A 21479-nucleotide genomic window follows, 5' to 3' on the forward strand; every position below is an offset into this window, starting at 1 on the left:
GAGGGCGGGGGGCGCTCTTGGCACGGCGAACCACAGAGCTCAGCTAAGGGACGGGACGGGCGGAACCATGCGGAGGGGGGGAGAGGGCGGGCGGACGAGACCATTAGAAGCGGGAGGGGGGTGCGGTGTTCGAGCTTTTTTTTTTTTTAATTATTATTATCTAATGAGCCGCAGCGCACAGAATCCGAGAGCCACGTTTGCTTTATTGAAGGTCACTACACGACGTCAAGCAGCAAGGCAACAGCCGCCGTCAGGGAGGGGGCGAGGCGGGGACACCGACACCTCTGCTATGGCCTACAGCACCTACGGGGGGGCGGCGGGGGGTGTCACACACACTTACCGAGATAATTAGCCCACTCACAATATCATAAACCAACGCACCTTTTTGTTTTCAGTGAGGAACCGCGCACCCCCGAAGGCTCACATCAGTGTGGCAAGTGTAGCAGCGATTTTGGCTACCGGCGGAGGAGAAATGGTGGCCGAAGGGTGAGCGCTGCGGTCCCCGGTGACGTGGCAGCAGACGCTGTCACCGGACACCAACTGCGAACCACATCTCCAAAACTCATGCACATCCCTGCGGGACCTATGCCAAGTGGTCATTGCATGGCCTGGCTGGGCTGGGACCGGCTGCAGGGTCCCAGCCGCGGGGGCCACGGGGGCAATGGCCGGGGGGAGCCTCATCCCGCCTGGAGGAACGAGGGGCCAGACGGCAATCCAGCCTTTCCCAGCAAAGCACAGGCCACCAGGAATGTCACAGAGGGCAGTGACTAAACCGGGAACGCGCTGTGGGAAGAGCCACTCGCGCTAAGCAGTGCGGTTAATTCAGTATCCTGGATACGCTGCTTTTAATTACCCATTTTAGCTCGGACTACAGCCAAATTACACCCCGGATAAATCACCTCATGCTAGGGTGTACGCTAGTTAATGTATAACTGCCTTTCCACCTTTACACCTCTGTCCCACCCACCCCGACTGGAAAAAGAACTCAAACATCATCTCTAGTTTTATGTCTACCAGCTCTAATCCTAACTCCCCAGGTTTCATACTCTGATCGCTACCCCTATTAACACACGTTAATTGACGTGAAGACTGCCAGGCAGCCCCTCCGGAGCATCAAGAGCTGTGCCAGGACCTGGATTCCCAGCTCGCAGCGTGCTACCGCATCCACCTACATCACTGCGGGCTGACAATCCAATCCACCGACACTACGGCACACAACATTTTGAGTTTAAAGGCAAAACCGATCATTTCCTTTGTGAAAACAGATCCATCACCTCAGCTAAGCAAGCGACGTACACTGGAGTGGCAGGGTTGTACATCCCAGTCCCCCACAGCTGAGGTATCCTATGGGAAAGCAGAAAGCTAAGAGAGAGCGCATCGTGCTGCTGCAAATAATTTGCCAATAACGCAGCAGGCACAGCCACCTCCTAAAACGTTCGTTCGGGAAGTGCATAGCTCTGCGTGAAAAAGAATTTGTTGTCTATCAAGTATGTAACATCAGGTTTGTGGGCTGACATGAAGAAAAAAGAAACAATAAGGGTTCTTTTCTGTTGATAAAGCCAAATTCAGGCAGGTGTAGTGCAAATCTGGAGAAAGGGAGACCTTTCTCCGTGCTGAAAGACGTGCTGCAAGTTAAAGTAGCCCGTGGCGGCGAGGGGAAGCGGAGCGGTGGTTAGTGGGCACTAACGACAAGGGGAGAGAGAACAAACCATCCCAAACCACGGCACCCTCAGCCACCTCCCGGCGGCCCGGCCGGGGCCCGTGGCACACAGCCACACATCACAAAGGAGCTCTCGCAGAACGTTTCACCAGGTGCCTCCTCCACCCGCACGGTCCATCCTGCGGCCAAGCCCTCGGGGCGCACGCGGTGGGAGCCTTTATGGGAGCACTGGGCCGAGGCTGAGCTCCACGTGATGGGTGAGCCAGATGACCTCAGAGGTGTGCTCGCCATCCTCGCTGGGCCGGATTGGAGCAGCGAGGTTTTTAAATTCGTGCTTCATCTTGAAACTCACGGTCACTTCGCCCTCCTCTTTCTGCGGGGTGACCTTGATGAAAACTCCTACCTTGTTGGCTTTTCTGAAGGCAATAACGCTGCAAGGCAGAAAACAAAAGAACGCTGGGTCAGCCAAGTTCTCAAACAATCGTTCTCAGAGATTTATTCCAACACCATGTAATAGGGATGCTGAGTTTATAGTTGAATATGCCCGGCTAGAAGAGCTGCCCTGGTTTCTAGCTAACTCACAGAATGGTCAGGGTTGGAAGGAGATCATCTAGTCCAACCCCCTGCCAGAGCAGGGTGACCCAGAGCAGGTGGCACAGGAACGCGTCCAGGTGGGTTTGGAATGTCTCCAGAGATGGAGACTCCACCACCTCTCTGGGCAGCCTGTTCCAGTGCTCTGGCACCCTCAAAGGAAAGAACTTCCTTCTCACGTTTAGATGGAGCTTCCCATGTTCAAGTTTGTGCCCGTTACCTCTTGCTCTACTCCCCACTGCTCTTTTTGGGGCGGGGGAAGGGAGGCCCACAGCCCCTCCTGCCCCACGGTCAGAACGTGGGTGCCCCCCTTTACGCTGGCAGCTGCCGGCACATCCGTCAAACAGAACACGCCTGCTTTGGGTGTGGGAGTTGTGTACCCAGCCATGCAACAGGGAAGGGACACAGTCCACGGCTCAAGTCGCTCTGTAAGAGGCTGCAGAACATAGTCCATTTGGAAGGCTGGAGGCAACTCCGTCACAGACCCTACTGCGCAGTTCTCACCACTGCCACGAACCCTCTGCTTGCACAGGAAAGGATTACGCAGAGTATTCCTGGAGAGAATTAGTACCACCACCCATAACTCAACTGCTGTAACAGCACATCTTGCCTCAAAGGGAATGAATGTCTCCTGAATAGTCCACAAGCAGAAAGATTTGCATTGCCGATATCTGAACCCCCCCAAAAAAAAAACCAATCTCCCCCAAGAAAACCTTAAAAAAACCCCAAAACAAACATGCTGAAGACAGAGAGGAAAGGAAGTCACTTGATTGAAACGCCAAGTATTTAAGGGACAGGATCCCCACAGAACAGACAACACTCACTCAGGGTCATCCTGGAAGTCTTGAGGCTCTGCCAGCTCATCATATTCTGCCGCAGCGTCTTTGCCAGCCAGAATAAGCTCCTTGGGAGGAACTGCCACCTGAAACGGCACGGAGAAAAGAAGCTTTTCAGCACTGATCATCACCTACACTGCGAGCAGCAGAGCGCCATCCCCTTCTGAGAGCTGCTTTGCTATGGTTTAACAGAAAAGTGATTCATCCTGGGCTTTCCTCTGCTCTGGTACCACCTGGTTACCACTCTACCAGTGAAATTATGTATTTCTCCCTTGGGTTCTGTATCTCAACAAAAAGACACAATTTCAAAACACTTTATCAGCTAAGGTTTACATTGGTAACAGTCATTTAAGTTCTAGGGAGGAAAATGCAACACAGTCAGCAGCGAGCGAAGCACATACGAAATGTGTGACCTGTGGAAGGACAAATGGGAGTGGAAAGCCTTGGGGAGGCCTGGGGTCACGCAGCAGGAGGGTACAATACCTTGGCAGTGCTGTTGATGTTGTCAGGGTCTCCTTCCTCACACTCCAGCAGTGTGACATGTGTGATGTTCTCCACTGGATTGGTCAGAGTCAGCAGGACTTGGCTCTCCTGGGGAGATTCAGGAATCGCAGTTCAGGAAGCAGTTACTCTAAAATTCATCATTACTGTTAGCACCTCCATCTTCTGTGACTGATCAACACCTTCAAAAAATTGCATCACACACGCTCAAGGGATGATTAGGCAACATCCCCAGCCTGTAAGAAAGGTGCCAACACCATGCAGCACTCTCTCTTAATAGAAGACAGACACATCTTTGGCATCTAGCCAAGATCTCAAATCCACACCTTTTATTCTTCAGATATTGGCGTGTGGCTGTGATGCCAAACGTAACACTGCACAGTAATCTGCTCACGCAGAGCGACAAGTACATGCCATGTTATTCCGACCACTCCCTTGAACTCCGTACCCTCTCTAAATGCAGTGAGCAAAGCCCTCGGGGAACAATCATCACACCATGTCATCTTGCAAAAGGATCCCACATCCACACCTCCCGGCTGTGTCTCACCCTAAGACATTTCTGGAAAAAAAGTACTGACCTTCATGTAGCGCAGGTTGGGAATAGACATGATTCTCACTTCAGGGATATAGTTACTGCAACAAGAACAAAGCAAATGACCGTGACAGACTGTGTTGCTGTCTGTAACCTGCCTCTTCACAGCCATCCAGCTAACTTTTCAATTCCATTAGAGCTTAGCTTACATTAAACAGAAAAATGAAGCGCCTTTTTGCTATAAGCGCCTAATCCTACAAACTCCCGTTACTGTGCGGGGCTGGCACAGCATGCGATGTCTTTTTCAAACTGCTGAAATCTTCAAGCACACTCTAAACTTCTTAGTAGATCAGGACACAAACCTACTACAGATAAGGTGTATATATTAAAAAGGTGATTACGCCATCCTAAGATATGACACAATCATACGAGAGATCAAATCAAGAGAACAAAAGAAATGAAAACAGAAGGCATTAACAAAGCACAGATAGGCGGTTGTTCTCCCCAGCCCCCATATCTTACTTACACAGCAACCAGCTGGATCTTGAATTTGATAGATGTTGGATTAAATTCTGGTTTGCTCAGGTTATGTTCACATTTCTAGAGACAAACATACTTTAGTCAGCCCACAAAGACAGTGTGCAATCACAAACCAAAACAATCAGAGCTACAAGCACCATGCCACTAGCCACGGCACTAATGGCTTCTAGCACAGCACAGACAAAAACTACCTTGGGGTGTGTGTAGCCACTGCTGCGTCAAGTTATTGATACTCTTGAAAATGTCAGAGCAATCTGACGTTGCTCATACTCAGCAATATCAGCGCAATCTCAGAAACAAGAGATTTGGAACCCAGTTAAAAATACTCAGATGCTCACTGACTGCAACAGGAAGAAAGCACAAATACCCACAAGCCCTTTGACTGACACTCCAGAATCCATTAAAAAAAACCCAAAAAGCTGGAACTCAAGACTGATCTCCTTACAGGCTACTCTTCAAACGTAGGCTCAGCCTGACATTACTTACTACTGAGAAAATATTCTGCATTTGCAAAGCATTCTACATCTCAAACACTTAGAAGAGTATTGCTGTATTATTCTCTGGGAACTAGATAAATATTCCTGTTTCACTGAGAAAGGAAGCAGCTTTTTGAAGACCACGTAAGCAAGCCAACAGCAGAACTTGAATTTAATTCCTATCTACCTTCACTTCCCAGCTCTCTGCTTTTCTTGTTTGAAATATCCTCTTTCTGCCTTCGCTCTAAGGGCATCTTCAGTATTCTGCACTGCCTCTCACTAATAGTTTGTTTGCTGACTTGATTTTTGTCTTTAGTATTAGGAGAAATTTTTTAATTCTGCCCGTACTGGCAGCCTTCTATGATCCTTTGGCTGCACAGAGCACAGAGACTCTTATGCGAACCCACCTTTGTATCTTTATGCATCTTTGACAATGTTGTCCCCCTTTCACAATTTTCATCACGTCAGAAATGTGACAGCCTCCCTCGTCTCCTAATGCTGTTACCAGTAATTTGGTTGTGGACTTTCAACACCCAGAAGCATTTGAGCAGTTTCTTTCAAAAAGAAATACACAGCCCATTTCCCACAATCCAAGTTCTGTGGGCCTAGTAAAAGCACTTTTTTGTATTTAATTACCTACCCGACAGCGCAGCGAGCGTTTGATCAGGAGATGCTTATGACGTGGGTAGAGTTGGGAAGCACAGATCGGCTGGAAGTCAGGCTGCAGCAGACGCTGACGCAGAGTCGTCACTGGGTGCACAACAGAAAGCAAGACCAAATTAATGTCTCATCCAGGCCCTGAAACTCGAGCTAGACTGGACACGTGCACTGGCCTGAGAGCAAGTATGCCGTGCACAGTGTGTGGACATGCTACAATCTCCACGAAACTTAATTTCACCCACACCCAATAATTCAGAAGCCACTGGCAAGTACCGCTGTTTCCAGTAGTGCATGAATAGAAGGTACGAGTTGCAGAAAGGGCTGCCCTCACTGGGCACAGTAACACTAGAGCAATATCAGTGCCAGCCCAGGAGAAACAAGAAACTTTGATCTCTATTCAAAGCTCAGCTGGGGTGGAAACAGAATTTTGTAATCATCTAGAAAATAAATTCTTTCCCTCCCAAGGGCAAATGAGTTTTCATAGCTTTGTTACCCTCACAGCTGGGTGCTGCATGAGTACAATACACAGCTTCTCAGCAAGGAGCTTGCATAACTCAGACTCACGCACGGAATTAGTGACTACATAGTTCCCAAGGCAAAGAACTCCAGCAGCCAAACCTCCCATGGGTTTCTCCCAAAACCTAGGTTCCTTGCTGTCCCCAGTGTCTAACAGGCAGTAAGCCACCTGGCAGCCTTTCCCTCACTGTGTGGAACCACGAAAGTTGTCTTCTTTACCAACATCATACTCTCACAATGCTGACAGTCTCATGAGAAAAGGAGACCAAGATAACCTCCCCCTTTCCGTGAACCTTTCATGAATTAATTAATATTGGCGGACTTTGTAGGCCTGCAGGACTACCAAGCACATCTGTACAACTTGGAGTCACCTCAGCAGGAAGTCCACATCTCTTCCTTTACCTGCTGTTTTATCCCATTGACTCTGAAGTTTCATTGACCAATTTACAATATTTGCTGATTAAATCATGAGCCAGCTAAATAAGTGGCAAGTGTACGCAAGTTGTTCCAAGCTGATGTCAAAGTAATGCGCAATTGTTACTTAAGAGTTCAGTTTTGGTTCCAACTCCCCAGTAGCTCAGCTACTTCCTTATTTCCTGCTATTATTTGAAAAAGGACGTCAACTCTTTTCTCCATTCAAAAGTTGACACTTTACATGCAGAGAAATTAAAAGTTAGCAAGAAAATTAAACAACTGTTAAGAGGCCTGACGTACTTGTCTCTGAGCTTTCTGTGTACAACATGAAGCTGAGGCCACGTTCAAAGTTACCATTTAAAAAAGTCACAAATGTCCCACCGTTTCAATCCCAGCATAAAAATTACTAAAACCTCAGGCCGTTAGGAACCCCACTGACAAGTTTCCAGGCACTGCCCCTGTTATAAAACGTAAGGGCAAAAGGTGACAGAATATTAAGGTGTTACCTTCTGTCAGATTGATCGGTCTTGTGTAGTAATCCTCAGGAAGAGGTTCCACTTCTTCCACTGCGTCAGCTGGCTCAATTTTGATCTCCTTCTGGTCCTCTCCTTCTTTCAGCCTGAAGCAAAGTAAGGGACAACTCAGTCATAAAATACAGCACACGTGCTCTGGCCGACAGCAACAGCAGTAACTGTATTATAACACAGAAGGCAGCGGGAGCTGAGACTGCAAGACAATAGTAACTGCAGAAAGAGGTAAGCAGTCACTTGTTGCTACTATCAGAAAGCAAAACACCTGGAGCAGCTGCACAGAGATGCCTGGGGATTTGACACCTCTCTAATGCTCCAAAGAAGAAAGCTCCTTTCCCTGCTATCTGCTAATATGGCTCATCATCTTTCTGAAGTTGCTTTATTGCTCTCTTGCCTACACCTCCGCAAAGACAACCCCAACCCTGAGACTCACGAGAGTCCAGCGAGGGCACTGATCGGTGCTCCGGGCCTCTGGCGTTGAAGCCTGGTTCCCAAGCCATATTTGTCCTACAAGGAAAAAAGGAACTGTCAGCTTCAGGCCTGCTTCCTGCCAGGACAAAAAGACCTACTGCAAACTCATCCTTTGAGCTGCATGACAAGCATAGGGAGACAAGCAAAGGAAAGCAAAAAGGGAAAGGTATTCAGTGCTTCCCAAGACTTTTTTCTTCTGCTCAAACTGTTAGTAAAGAGAAAATAATTACCACCGCACTGCAACGGGAGAGACAGATATAGGTGGCTACTGCTTAGAAAGCTTTTGCTCTTTCCTTAAATCACCAGCCTGCACTACTGACACATTTTTCCCTTGATCTTCTCTTCAGAGCAACTGCTTGTCAAGTAGTGCAGAGTGAGAGCTCAACTGCCAAAAGAACTGGGTCGATGTGGGTATGCATCCATCTGAAATGCTCTGTAGCACCACTAGAAGCAGCCGGAAGGTTCGACCTACAACAAGTTTCATCACCTACAGGTGATGCCTGGCACCACCAATTGGCAGGAAGAGCTGAGCTACTCCTCAGCTTTCTACAGCTGAACAGGGTGCTTGGAGGCAGAAATCTTTCTTCTGGGCAGGAGTGAAAACCTGAATTCTGTCCAAATGAGAAATCGGAGTATCAGCCTACCCTCGTTATTCTTCATGGATCAGAAGAGTAATGCTAGTGCCATTTGCCTTCGGCAGACACACGGCTGCGTCTCAACCAAGCTTTGTGAAGGACTGCTTTCCAAGTGTGTGTTACTTACCCAAAGACACTGCCCTGTCTCTAAGCTAACAAAAAATATTGTTTTGTAACAGATGTTACCCTCTAACTCATTAGCCTTCATGTGCATTTGTTCTAGGCACATCCAAGCCAGAGGCCCTGAGGCAAGGTGAGGAGTAGGATCTGTTACTGCCCTTCAGTTGGTACCATGAGAGCTTTAACACCAGCAGAAACCGTGAAAAGACTTACCACTACGTGTATAGTGTGTTGCTGTGGAGAGCCCCCAAAATAGCAGCAGGTAGCAACGGAGACAAAAAATGCAGCCATAAGACACAAGCAAGGGCACAGAGCAAGCACAGTTAATTGAGAAGTAGCAAGCATATGCAGAGTCACCCAGCTAAACAAAGTAAGCATTTACCTGCCAGTTACAATAAACAAGTCATTCAGGCCGCAACCAAGCCTTAAAGTTAATTTCAGTTGAGGCTTCATGCAGAAAAGTGCCAGACAATCCTGATCTAACTGTTACTGAGCTGTGGTACGCAGCTGTCCTGAGAAAGAGCTACCACTGGTACTGCAACTGCGGTTGCATTGCGTTTCACTGCTGGATAACATACTCCTTTGCACAGCAAATATAAACCCTCTTGGCATTATCAGAGAGGACTATTAGAGAAAGAGGCAATGCAATACACAACAATGTGTGTAAAACTGCCTGTCCCTAAAGAAACCATGTGCCCTAGCACATTTTCTTCACACTGTTCTCAATTAAAAAAAAAAAAAAAAAAAGCTGAGTAGCCCTGTTGTGCTACCAACTATCTAATTTTCCAAGCTGAGGTAGCTGTGCATCACTTTTCCTGCTCTGAGAACACTGTACTCCCAGCTCACCGAAAAGGCCAGGGGCATGTAGTTTCGGCGCCGCACCAGCTTCTTCCGGTCCCGCTCAATCTTCTCCTTCTGGGCCAACTGCTGGTAGTACTCTACCAGTTTGTTAATCTGGAGGGATGAAAAGGAACAGACACCCAGTGAGTGGGGAACAAATGCCAGACCGGCTGCAGTATTTGTTTGTGAACAAGCTGGGGTTCCTGCTACTTGTTTCACTCTGCTCCTAGAACTATCTGGATTTTGAAGGATATGCATTAAAGAAGTCTGTGTGTCTTAACCCACGCTGCGGGTGACAAACTGCCCCTCCTTTGGGAATGACATCTATCGGAGAGCAGTGTCCAACCCTCACTTCACAGTTAGGCAACTGAGACTTTGTTCACCCATTTTCCATGACTGGACAGAGTAACGTCACGTGGCCAAAACTGAGCAATTTGGATTAGTGGAGCAAAGAGCATCTTTCCCCCCCACTGGGGCTAATCGCATTTAGCGTAGAGTCCTAACTGGTGACAGGGAAGGGCAGTAAAGGTGCAGCTCTGTTTTCCAGATCCTAGACACACTCTTGATTGGAAAACAGCTTTTTTCACATACATACGCAGCATATTCAGTAGTGTCATTTTAACAGCACTATTAGATACGATATTTTCAACTGAGTTTCTTCTGAAAATGAGATTTTATACTGCGATATCCACAGGAGAGCCTCTAAGAGCCCTTCCTTCCATTCAATTCAGTCAAGGTGGAGATTAGGAACTGGAACTGGTATCTGAAGGATTATATAGATGCAGAAAAAAAACGACTGAGAGGGCCTGGCATCTCTAACAGCTCTTTCTAGCTGATGTGTCTCAGACTAAGCACAGCCTTCCCCCTCACTCACCCTCTGTGTGTGAGGATTCTCCGGCTCCTGCCAGCCACCACTAGCTGCACAAGAAAGAGAAAAAACAAAGTCCTCAAGAGACGATTTCCAGACTCCACACAGAAATCACATCTAACACTCAGCTATCTCGGTTTTACTCATGAAATATGTTGTTCCCTGTTCCTGATACACTTACCGTTGCAATTCTTCAAGTTCATGCATGCTTGCACAAATAAATACACGCCTAAGAAAGCTTTTCACAGGCAGGTTTGGGCTGAAGGAGCTTCACCAGCTTTTGTGCTGTGTTTTTACACAAATGCTGTTTGAGAGGTACTCAGAACAGCACCTGGGCATCACTTTAGCAGCAGGTACATGAGTTTACAAGAACACTCTCCTCTTACTGGGGCCCATGACCCGGCATCTTCAACTCCCAGTCTTCAATTACATCAACACTGGAAGTCAGAGGATTTGCTTGGTCTACTCAGCCCCATTTTTGGAGCCCAACAGTATTTTCTGCATGCCTTATGCACCAAGAAATAGATGAAAACTTTGTTCTAGTGCTGTCGTGAAGAGAAAAAACAAGCACAAACACTAACTACTCTGGAATAAGCCTAAGTGAACTAAAGTGATGGAAAATAAATTAGATGTTTATTCTGTCAGACTGAGTGGCTTCAAAGACTCTGAAAGTACACAAACAAGATCTCAACTGTGAGGAGAGCACACCAACTAAAAACAAACCCTCGTTTGACACGTTTCTCACTAGTCAGGTAACAGAGGCATGGAAGTGGGTCACACATTCCACTAACATCTCAACTCTTCAGAGGAGACTTCAGCAACAAACCGTCTTCCTGTGAATTTCCAACTGTGACTCAAAACCTAGACAGTTATTATGTGTATCGTACGGTCAAAAACTAATTTGATTATCTGTTATCGTCAAAACACAAACTGGGCTCCTGCTGGTACTCAGTTTTCTGTCTTTGACTGTCACTTACCAACAGACTTGTCTGCCATGCCCACGTCCCGGGAAGTCCAGCGGCAAAATCCACAGGCCAAGTAATATGCTTTCTTCATGGTAGTCTTGGCCGGGTCATCAGGGAGTGGAGCAGGAATGCTCGTGGCCCGAGTGGAAAGGGTGTGCATGCAGCAGGGGCAGTCAAAGCAGTTGGCACACCTGTAAAGGGGAAGGTCTTTAAGACAGTGCTTTGACAAGGATCACAGACCAAGGAAAATGCTCTCAGCAAGCAAACCAAGATTAAACTAACAGACCTTTCCATCCTATGTAACAGCATTAGGAAAAAAGAGCAACAGAGCCATCAACAGAAGCAGGAGGGGTTCAGAGTCAACATAAGAATGGTGATGGTGAGAAATACTGGGACTAAAAACCCCTTGGTATTAAGAAAGCAGGTCATCAAAAAAGCTAGAACATGAAAAGGCCATGACACTTCATGGAAGGACACTTATTCCTCAAAACTGACTAAAAGGTAACAAAAAGCAATGTAACTTTGAAGAGAGTTTCAGATACACACAGTCAGGCACTGATTAAGGAAAGAGCTGGTTAAAATAGGGAGTCTTGATGAAAAGAGCCAAAGCAACCTTACCTATTTTTTTTCAGCTTGGCTTCAGCTGAAGGCATGTTTTCCAGGCAGCTGGGGCAGTAGTGAGAGTCCACCTGAGGAACGAGAAGGTCAGTTCACACTTCCCAGCACACATTTGCCTAAAGAGCATGCTGGCAGCAGCCTGAAAACTCTACTGCATGATTTAACAAGGCTTTGTGTCTGGCAACAGACAGGTGAAGTCAGGGAAGGCTTGAGACATATTTTGTATCTGAAATCTTATCCCATCTCAGCCAGATTTTGATCTTTAATAATGTAAGTCAGGTGTTTTCCTAAGTCAGGATAGAATAAACTACTCTGCCTAGTAAATGGGAAAAGGATAACTGTGTGCTGACCTTCTGCAGTTACCAGAATTTCATTTTTCAGCTTGAACAGCAGGTTTTAGCACACTATTTTTCATTTATGTCCAAACTTATTCTTCACTTGTACTTACACTGGTCAGAAATCCATACATTTCATAAAACATTTTGAATCTCTCTGCTGTCACAAACTACATTTTTTTAATTAAAAAAACAGCAGCAAGAAGGGAGTTTCCTTTCTGAAGGGAAAAATAAATGTATTGTTAAACATGGAAATGCCCGACTGACTGCACTCATCACATTATTACGAATTCATGACGGATGCAGGCTGGTGACAAATCCATTTCCTACTCTTCAGAGGCTTTGATGTTTCCGATGAGATAGCTCTTCTAAGATCTGGCTTGCGTGGTCATTCTTTTAAGGCTTTTCTCATCTACTGTAGCTTCTTAATTCACCCAGACTTTCAGAAAATCAATTTTACTGATTTTATTATGACGACCTGTGAAGTCACACGAGCAGCGCCAGGATCAAGGCTCGCCTGTGCTCTGCACAAAAGCAGCGCTCCTGGCAGGCCCCCACGCACCAGCAGACTGGCTCCAGCCTGATGATAATCTACAGCTTAAGGCCCCAGCCATCCCCAGACAAAGAACAAAGCCTCTACAGCAGAAATCCCACCCTGTAACGTGGGGAAAAATCTCATCCAGGTGGAAATAAGACTCACACCAAACACTCTCAACCCCGAATTTATTCTCAAAATAAGTACGATGCACGCTGAAGGCATGGGTTTTGTTACTTTGATAGCAAATGCTGCCCCCCCCACACACAGAGCAAATCTCGGCCAACCCTGGGGGCCGTCCGACAGCAGCTCCCACCCCCGTGAAACAGCACCAGCTCAAGCCCGGGAAGGGCGCAGGAGCGCCCGGCTCGGTCTTCGCCTCACGCCGGGCCCTATGGGGCGCTGCGGGCCTATGGGTGTCCCTGTCCACCCCGGGCCTGGCCCCGTTGGGGATGCGTGTGGGTGGGGGTCCTTGTTCTCCCCGGCCGGGCCCACGGAGGACTGTGGGGGCGTCCCCGCTGGCCGGGCCTGGCCCCACGGAGGGGTGGGATGGGGGGGAGGGAACCCCGCTGTTTCGTCCAGGTCGCGCTGGGGGGCCGCTCCCACCCAGCTGGGCCCCGTGGAGAGGGGGGGTCACATCTTCTATGACGGGAAGCCGCCTCTCACAGCAGCCCCACCCCTGGTAAGCACGCCTCAGCCAATCAGAGCTCGAATTCCGCCGACGGACAGGCGCGCACAGCCAATCCAAGGCAAGCCATCGCCCCTTCCCTCATCAGCTACCAATCATCCCGCTCCATGGAGGCATCGCTGTACCCACCCCTTAGCCGCGCCACCAACCAATAGCAAGGCAGGTAGCGAGTGAGCGGCGGGAGAGCCACCCAATCGCTGCGCTCGGAGAGGGCAGCGTCCCGCCCCTTCCCACCCGGCGCTACGGGCGCGGCGCGGCCGGGCCACCGTTACCTCGTGCGAGACGCACTCCAGGGAGCGGAGCTCGCTGCAGTACCGGCAGAAGTACAGCTGCGACAGCGGCGCCCGCATCTCCTTCTCGCCGCGCACCAGGTACAGCACCCGCTCCGACTGCAGCAGCGACGCCATCTTGGCAGGGGGGCGGCCGGCGCCGCGCCGCCGACGTCATACGTCACCGTGCCGCCCCGCCCACGTGACCCCGGCGGGAGGGGGAGGAGGCGGTGGCGCGTAATGGCCGCCGGTGGGCGGTGGGCCTCGGGCGGTGCTGGGGTGGGTTGGGCCGGTGCTTGTGGCCGAGCTCCGTGCCCCTGCGGGACCGAGCGATGCCCGTGGTGGGGGGGAAGAGGAGCCGTGGCCCGTCTGTCCCTTGCCAGGCCGTTCCCTCGCCCCGGCGCTCCCCTGGGCTGGGAGGGGGCGCAGGGCCGGGGCCTGTTCACCCATCCTAGAGCTGCTGTAACGCGTTCCACCGTGCTCTTCCCTTTCCCTGAGCCTTCGCTCACGCTTGCTTTGCTGTCCACGTTCCCCTCAGAACCCACAAAGTGCCAGACTTCTTCATACCCCCAAAGGGGTGGTTTCTCTTTAATCTCATGGTCACTAACGCGGGATCCTGACAAGCGCAAACATCCCCACATCGTGGGATTTGCAGAGAAAGTGTGAGGTCTGGGGACGCTGTGCCTGTGTCAGCCCCTGGAATCCGCCCGTGAGGCTCCAGAGGAAACCCCTGCCCACGAGGATCCGCTGCCACTCGCGATAAAACCCCCATGTGCTTTGTATCCGACAGCAGCATCCGTTGGGAAGGCAGAGAGGATGCTGCCTGCTGGCTGCCTGTGCACCGCTCCGGGGGCAGCGGGAAGCTGCGTGCCTGGGAAGTGCCCGCAGGCAGGAGTGTCTGAGCACATGGTAGTGGTTTCCTCCATGGAGAATCCAGCAAGTTTTCTTGGGAAAGGTGGGGGTAAAGGGTGCAGTGTGTGGGTCTCAGTGCAGGTGACACTAGGCTTGTGTCCCAGCAGGAAGATCACAGCATCCCACCTTGCTTTCTGGGGCTGGTTGGGAATAGCTGCTGCTGGCTTTGCTCTTCAGCATCACCGACAGAGTGGAATATTCCACTGGGTAGCAGAAATGCCATTCCCAGCCAGCGTGCTGAGGTGTGCTGCCTCCCCGGAGATGCTCTCTGCCTGCGCCTCTGTAAATCAGTGCTGCCCGAAAGCCCTGGGGAGCGCTGACTGGTGCCTCACTGCTGGGGTTTTATGGAGGCTCACAGTGGTTTTGCTTTTCCCTCTTGCCCCGGGCCTCAGAGGCAAGTGTGCGTGAGCCCTGCTTTGGTGAGCCAGGAGGGGAACGGGGCAGGGGAGCGGGACAGGCCACTGCATCCAGCTCTGGGGCCCCCAACATCAGAACGACATGGACCTGTTGGAGCGGGTCCAGAGGAGGCCACGAAGATGATCCGAGGGCTGGAGCCCCTCTGCTGTGAGGACAGGCTGAGAGAGTTGGGGGCGTTCAGCCTGGAGAAGAGAAGGCTTCGGGGAGACCTTATATAGTGGCATTTCAGTACTTAAAGGAGGCCTACAGGAAAGCTGTGGAGGGACTTTTTATCAGTGTGTGTACTGGCAGGATGAGGGGTAATGGTTTTAAACTGAAAGAGGGGAGATTTAGATTAGATATTAGGAAGAAATTCTTTACTCTTGAGGCTGGTGAGCCTCTGGCCCAGGTTGCCCAGAGAAGCTGTGGCTGCCCCATCCCTGGAGGGGTTCAAGGCCAGGTTGGACGGGGCTTGGAGCAACCTGGGCTGGTGGGAGGTGTCCCTGCCCAGGGCAGGGGGCTGGAACTAGATGACCTTTAAGGTCCCTTCCAACTCTTAACCATTCTGTGATTCTATGCAAAGCCCTTTATTAAGCTGTTACGCAGTGAAATGTCCCCACGGCGCCTCCCTGGCACCTGAGACCTTCCTTATGGCTCCAGACGGTCTCCCCCGGTGGGACCCCCATCCTGAGGCGGGGGATGAGCCGGAGTCTGCTCTTGCTTTATCCTGCTGCAGAAAAAAAAAAAAAGTCCTCCCTCCCTTTCCCTTCCCCTCCCCGCCCCGTTACCCCGCGGGCCGGGCCGGTCGGGCGGGGCCGGGCGGAGGCTCCCTCCCCCGGCGAGGATCCTGCCGCCGCCGCTCGACGGAGCCGGAGCCGGAGCCGGGCAGCGCCGCAGGTAGGGAGGTACTGGGCGGGCAGGGCAGGCAGAACGGGCAGGGTGGGCAAAACGGGCAGGGCAGGCAGCTGCCGCCGCCTCTCCCCCGCGATAGGGGTCGTCGTGCCGCCGCCCACCCCGGGCTGCTGTAGCCTGGGACGGCTGCGGGCGCGACAGGGTCGGGGCTCAGCCCGGGGCTCTCGGTCGTGTCACCCGGCTGGAGGGCAGCTGCGGGACCCATGGAAGGGTGCTAATTAAGCCATTAACTCTCGTGACTCAGCGGGAGGTACCGCGGGGGGGGGGGGGGGGGGGTTCGAGAGGTGCGAGGCTCCCCCAAAACGAGGGGGGCTCCGGGTTCCTTGGTCCTGCTGTTTCCCACCCGCTGACCCCACTGGGGAGTGACCAGCGGGATGCCCGCTTGTGGCTTTGCTTCATCAGCTCCTTTAACAGCAATTAACAGGGAAGTTTTTTCCCTGGGCTTTTATCCAGCTGCATCAAAGCACGCTATAAATCCTGGAGTTTCTTGAAGGAGCCTTTACCAAAGCCTTTTGCCCTCAAAGGAGCCGGAGGACAAGGCTGGATGTGGCCGCAGCGATCTCCCTGGAGAAAGCAGTGGGGTGCTCAGAACAATGGGAGGGGGGTTTTTGCTATGGGGGGGATGGAGGGGGCTGCCCCATCACCCCTCTGCCTCTCCCTTGCAGGATGGACCTCTCTGACCCTACAGATCCCGCCGCCCTCCCCACGCACATCCTGGACATCTGGGCCATCGTCTTGATCATCCTGGCTACCATCCTCATCATGACGGCTCTGGTGCTCTGCCCGGCCACTGCCGTCATCATCTATCGGGTACGGACTCACCCCACACGCAATGGCATCGTGTGAGGCGGAGGCGACGAGGGACGGCCAGCTTGCCGGGCAGGGGGCCGCAGCCATGGGATCCCATACTGGGGACCCTGCAGAGCCCGGTGGGGCATCCCGAGAGCTGGGGAGAGATGGGCAGGAGCCGGGGTGAGCCAGCACCCAGACACCTGCCCTGTACCTGGCTCTCACCGAGTGAACTCGCTGCCTCCTATTTACCCCCCGTGCTCACAGGGACTGTCGGGGAGATGGTGGCCCTGGCACCGGCAGGGAGATGTCTGACTTTACAGACGTGTCCAGCTAGAAACAACTCGCTCCCATGAGGCAGGCGGACTGGTCTCGCCTTCGCTGGCGACCCCATCTTTTCCAAGGCAAGCAGCAAGGAGTGGAAATGCCCGGCAAAGTTATTCCTTTTTTGGAGGCCCAGCTGTTGGGGTGATTGGGAAAGAAGGGGCAAAGCAAGACGCATGTGGCTTCTGGTTGTGCATTTGGAGACTCGGCTAAAAACATCGGTGACGGAGCCCATCCTGGCTGCACAGCAGATGTGCAGCTGGCACCGGCTTCTCCTCCATCCAATATCTGCTGAAACTGTAGGAAAACATTATGGGGTGCTCGGTTCCTCTGAGTCTCGTAAGACAGAGGAGCGTGGGCAGCTCCTGCCAGCACACCAGCCCCATTGCGGGGGGGTCTGTGCACCCCTTGTCTGGGCAGGCAAAGCCGGGCGAGCAGGGGGTTTGTGCCCAGGCAGTGGCAATGGACCATGTAAGCGCTTAGATTGCCCCTTGCTGTGAAATAAATGGACTTTATTCTACATGTGAGCGTGTCGTGCAGCTCTGTCCACACTACGGATGGTGTCCGGGTGCCCATGGGTGGGATCTAGGGTACTTTGCAGCCTCTCCAGAAACCCTCCCTGCGCTGACCTCCTGCACTGCCTTGGCTCGAGGTCCCCAGGGTTCTTGCCCAGCCTTTGAGCCCGCCGGCCACAGCCCCGTGGGAGGCATGCTGCTAGCCCAGCCCTGTGCTCTGGGGGTGTGAACCTGAATCTGGCTGTGATGGTGGCAGCAACTGCCAGACAGTGGGTGGGAAGGATCCCTGGGGACTTTCTGGTGGTGGCGGTGGCTGCTTTTCTCCCACTCAGGTGACCGGCATCGCTACCCACCGCCAGCCCTGTGCCGGGCTCTGGTGTGTGGCAGGAGTCCTGGTGACTCACGGCGAGAAAGGTCACAAATAACACGATGAATGAGGCTGGGATGCGGGGAAACGCTGCGGTGATGCTGGTGGGAATTGTTCAAATCCCTTTTTCTCTGCTGCAAAGAGCAACCAGCCCCATGGCGTTGGAAACCCCGTGTCCCATCCCTATGCGGCTTGATCGGCGACAGCCGGCATCGGGTTTGCTTTTGGCATTGGGGCCAGAGGGGCAGGCGATTCCCAGGGAAGCAGGACCTTGGGTCAACGCCTCCCTCCCCGGGGAGGGAGCCCGGCGCCGGGACACAGCCCCCGGGGAGCGGAAACGCCTGCGCTGGAGCTGTGGGCTGCGGTTGTGCTGGGGAGGGAGCAGACACGTATCCCCCGCCTGGCCCAGAAAGAAATTTCTTATTTTGAGCTTGTTGTTTCTCTCTCTCTCTCTCTCTCCCCCCTCTCAAGTTGCAGAATTTGAGACAAATAACCGGAGTTATTTTCCTGTTGTTCCCCTTCTCTCCCTCCCTCGCTGGCACGTTGCGGCGGCCGCAGCTGGAGGAGATTACGGCTGTGCTGGGTGGGAGCAGCCTCCCCCCGTGCTCCACCCCGGCGTCCCTTCCCGGGGGACACCATCGGGTGTGGGGACAGCCAGGGTGTCTGACCCCAGGAACCGGAGCTGAGCAGGGAGAGCAATAGGGAAGAAGCGACAAATATTAGAATGGTTCGAGAAGGAAGCCTGGTTTGGAGCAAAACGCCTGAAGAAAAGCATGCAAACCCCCACCGGTCCCCGGTGGCCGTTCCCACCTTCCTGTGCCCCTTGTCACGGTCAGGCAGGGGCTGTGAGAGGTTTCCTTTCATGGTAGGAGTTTTCTGAGAAGTTTCAAGCCTGTGGCAAACATTTCCAGGAAAGGCATTGCGAAGCCTTGGAAAGATGGGTTTGCTCACGGCAACAACAAACTGCGCGGAGCAAAATGGGGGTAGGGGGGAGAGCAGGGAGAAGCTGAAATGTTTTTAAAGTGTGACAACGGGGAGGGGGGAGTGACTTTAAACTAATGTGCACTGTTGAGTTGGAAATTCCTCCTCCAGGACTGAGCAAGATAAGCAAATCCCCCCGCAGCCCTGGCCTCGCTGCCTGAATAGCGCTGGAGCTCGGAGGCAGCGTTTGCGTGGCGTTTTGCCGAGGGAAAAAAAAAAAAAATAATGCCTTTTTCCTACCCGTCGGGGAGCAGGTCCCACACGATGCGGGCATCGAGGTGATTCAGCATCCGCCGGGATGTTTCCCTGCCAGCGCCGGCGGCTGCTGGAGCACGGCGGGAGCCCGCGGGGGGCTGCTCCTGGGGGAGACGCGTGCTGGCGGCCCCGGCGAGGAGGAGGTGATGTGGGATGCTGCCTCTCACCTCGCCTCTGGCAGCAGCCATCAGAGCCATGCCGGGGATGCCAGCGCCCGAGTCAGCTGCCTTATCCCTGCCAGACGGAGCATTCCTGTGGCTCCTCAGGAGGGTTGTGGGGAGCCCCAGCGGCAATTGTGCAGCCGGAGCCGACCCCGAACATCTTGGGCGCTGGGGGGGAAGTGTCGCCTGGAGCAACCGCTGATACAAGATCCAAACACAAGCCCCGTGGCCCAAGGGCTCCCCAAGCTCCCTCTGCAGTGGGGTCTCCAGGAGCACACCACAAACACCATGGCCGGTGGGCTCGTCCTTCCCCAGCCTCAGGGAGGAGCAAATCCCTGCGGGGCTGGAGCACTCAGGGGGCTTTTTGCGCTGGAGGGGAGAGCAGCAGCACTCAGCGGCCACCCGTCTCCCCTCCCCTGCTCAGCATCAGCAGGTCACTGTGGGCCCCTGTCCCCTTTGGGGGTGACAATGGGCCAGGGGCGTTTCTGCAGGGGCCGAATCCTTGCCTGGGAGAGGAAGGGATGGGGACGCCGGAGGGGGCAGCACCCGTACCCATAGCGCAGAGGGTGTGGGGGCACTCGGGGAGGGGGGGGGTCCCCTCTCCAAAGGGCCCTGGGCACCGTGCTCGGCAGGGAGGCTGCGGTCGAACCAAGGCTGTGCGAGCAGACGGGCTGTGGCAGGGTGGCGAGGGCTGGGCGAGCTGCGGGGGCGGCAGCGCGGGGGGAAGCCTGGCACTGGGGCTGCTGTGGCTGCTCGCCCGGCAGAGCTTATTTTGCTTTCGCCTCCCGTTGCACACCTAGAAGAAAAGTTCAGAGGTTGCCCGGGAACTGATGCCGTGTCCGGCTGCCAGGGGGGCAGCAGTGCCGCCGCCAGCCAGGGTGACGCTGCCTGAGACCCTCCCCACCGTCCCTGGCACGCTGCTGGCACCATCCCCGTTGCTCTGCACGGAAGAAGCTCCTCACTCAGCTCCGGGACAAGCCCAGTCAGCAGCAGTACGTGGTCCCCACCGCCGTTTTCACGTTCCCTGTGCTCACCATGGCTCTGCAGCCCCCAGCCCATGGCCTGGGGACAGCCAGGGAGGCAGTTGGCAGCGGCAGCATGGAGGCTGAGGGGCTGGAAGCACCTGGCCTCCTGCCCCAGGACTCCTGCCAAACATCTGCAGCAGGCGGGGGCTGGCTCCAGCCCGGCTCTGGTGGAAAAACAACCGAGGAAGGAGGTTCGTGCAAGGGTCAGCCCGCTCAGCACGTCTGCCATTTGGGGTGGGGGGGCCCCGATCCGGCAGGGTGGAGCAGGACGCTGCCCTCAGATGGTCTTGCTAGAGCCCCTGACACCCTCAGCTCTCCCGTGCTGCCTCTGGCACGGCACAGCATGGCGGGGACACTGGGTGACATGCCCAGGGTCCCACAGAAGCTCTGTGGCAGAGATGGGGTCCATCGACTGCGGCTCATTAACTCCTCCCCTGTTCCCCACCTCCGCCGAGGCCGATTTGGCGCCAGGACCCAAGGAGAGGGGACTTGGAAAAACAGGTTCCTTATTTTTATTTTGGTTTTAGGAAAACACAGTTTGGGAGTGGCTCGGCCTTTCCCTGCATGTGGCGGGGATCGGGGACACGTGGAAGGGACACAGCTACTCTGTGCCACCCCTACACGTGCCACACTGTTCCTCCTGGCCTCCAAGTCCCTGTGGGAGGGACTGTGTTTCCCTTTGGTGGGAAAGCCACCAAAGCCTCATGCAGGCAATTAGGGGATATAATTAGAAGTTGGTGGCTGTTCCTGTGGTGAGAGCAGCCCAGAGCAGCTCCCTGGCTGTGTCCCGGCTCTGTCCCAGGAGGTGGCTCAAGCCCGGGCCAGGGTCAGCAGTGTGAGCTGGCCGGGGAGCACGGCACCATGCCGGGGAGCGTGGCACCATGCCGGGCACGCACCAGTCCCTGTCGGCTGCAGGACGCAGCAAGGCGCAAGCAGCATGTCGGCCAGGAGCTGCAACCCCATGGCCCCGTGGCCCCAAATCTCCCCAGAGCCTGCGAAGTGGGTGGGAAGGGTTGAGGCCCTGGTTTTGGCTCCCACAGGCTCCCCGGTTTTGGCAAGGAGCCGCCTCGTGCCGTCCACGGCCACATCTGTGAGGGGCGACCGGAGCATCCCTGCGGCCAGCCCGGCTGTTAGCGCGTCGTGCTGGGCTCTGGGCAGTCCCCAGGCAGCGGCTGTGTGTCTCGGGGGTTTGCCTGGACCTGGGGGAGCACCCCACACCGCCCAGGGACCCATGCCAGGGCA

At 53.5% G+C, this 21479-nt stretch overlaps 2 protein-coding genes across 4 annotated transcripts; one reads left to right on the plus strand and one right to left on the minus strand.

The window, feature by feature from the left end:
• Positions 1–183: 183 nt before the first annotated feature.
• DCTN4 (dynactin subunit 4) lies at positions 184–13807 on the minus strand. Of its 2 annotated transcripts, XM_063349297.1 has the most exons (14): positions 13604–13807; positions 11774–11844; positions 11168–11346; positions 10197–10240; positions 9329–9436; positions 8696–8716; positions 7690–7763; positions 7233–7345; positions 5777–5886; positions 4647–4720; positions 4167–4221; positions 3571–3678; positions 3076–3173; positions 184–2091 (listed from the first exon to the last, which is right to left on the minus strand). In XM_063349297.1, exons 1-14 carry the CDS (start codon positions 13736–13738, stop codon positions 1878–1880), a joined length of 1404 nt encoding a protein of 467 aa, XP_063205367.1. In that variant the 5' UTR covers positions 13739–13807; the 3' UTR covers positions 184–1877. The 2 variants fall into 2 exon arrangements, with proteins under 2 accessions (XP_063205367.1, XP_063205369.1); XM_063349299.1 differs by lacking the exon at positions 8696–8716 and having other exon boundaries at positions 13604–13805.
• Positions 12494–17437, plus strand: SMIM3 (small integral membrane protein 3). Of its 2 annotated transcripts, none has more exons than XM_063349302.1 (2): positions 12494–13702; positions 16486–17437. In XM_063349302.1, exon 2 carries the CDS (start codon positions 16487–16489, stop codon positions 16664–16666), a length of 180 nt encoding a protein of 59 aa, XP_063205372.1. In that variant the 5' UTR covers positions 12494–13702; position 16486; the 3' UTR covers positions 16667–17437. The 2 variants fall into 2 exon arrangements, with proteins under 2 accessions (XP_063205372.1, XP_063205371.1); XM_063349301.1 differs by lacking the exon at positions 12494–13702 and adding an exon at positions 13939–15805.
• The last annotated feature ends 4042 nt before the right edge of the window (positions 17438–21479 follow it).

The sequence above is a fragment of the Chroicocephalus ridibundus genome, chromosome 11, assembly GCF_963924245.1.
Source record: "Chroicocephalus ridibundus chromosome 11, bChrRid1.1, whole genome shotgun sequence".
Taxonomy (NCBI): domain Eukaryota; kingdom Metazoa; phylum Chordata; class Aves; order Charadriiformes; family Laridae; genus Chroicocephalus; species Chroicocephalus ridibundus.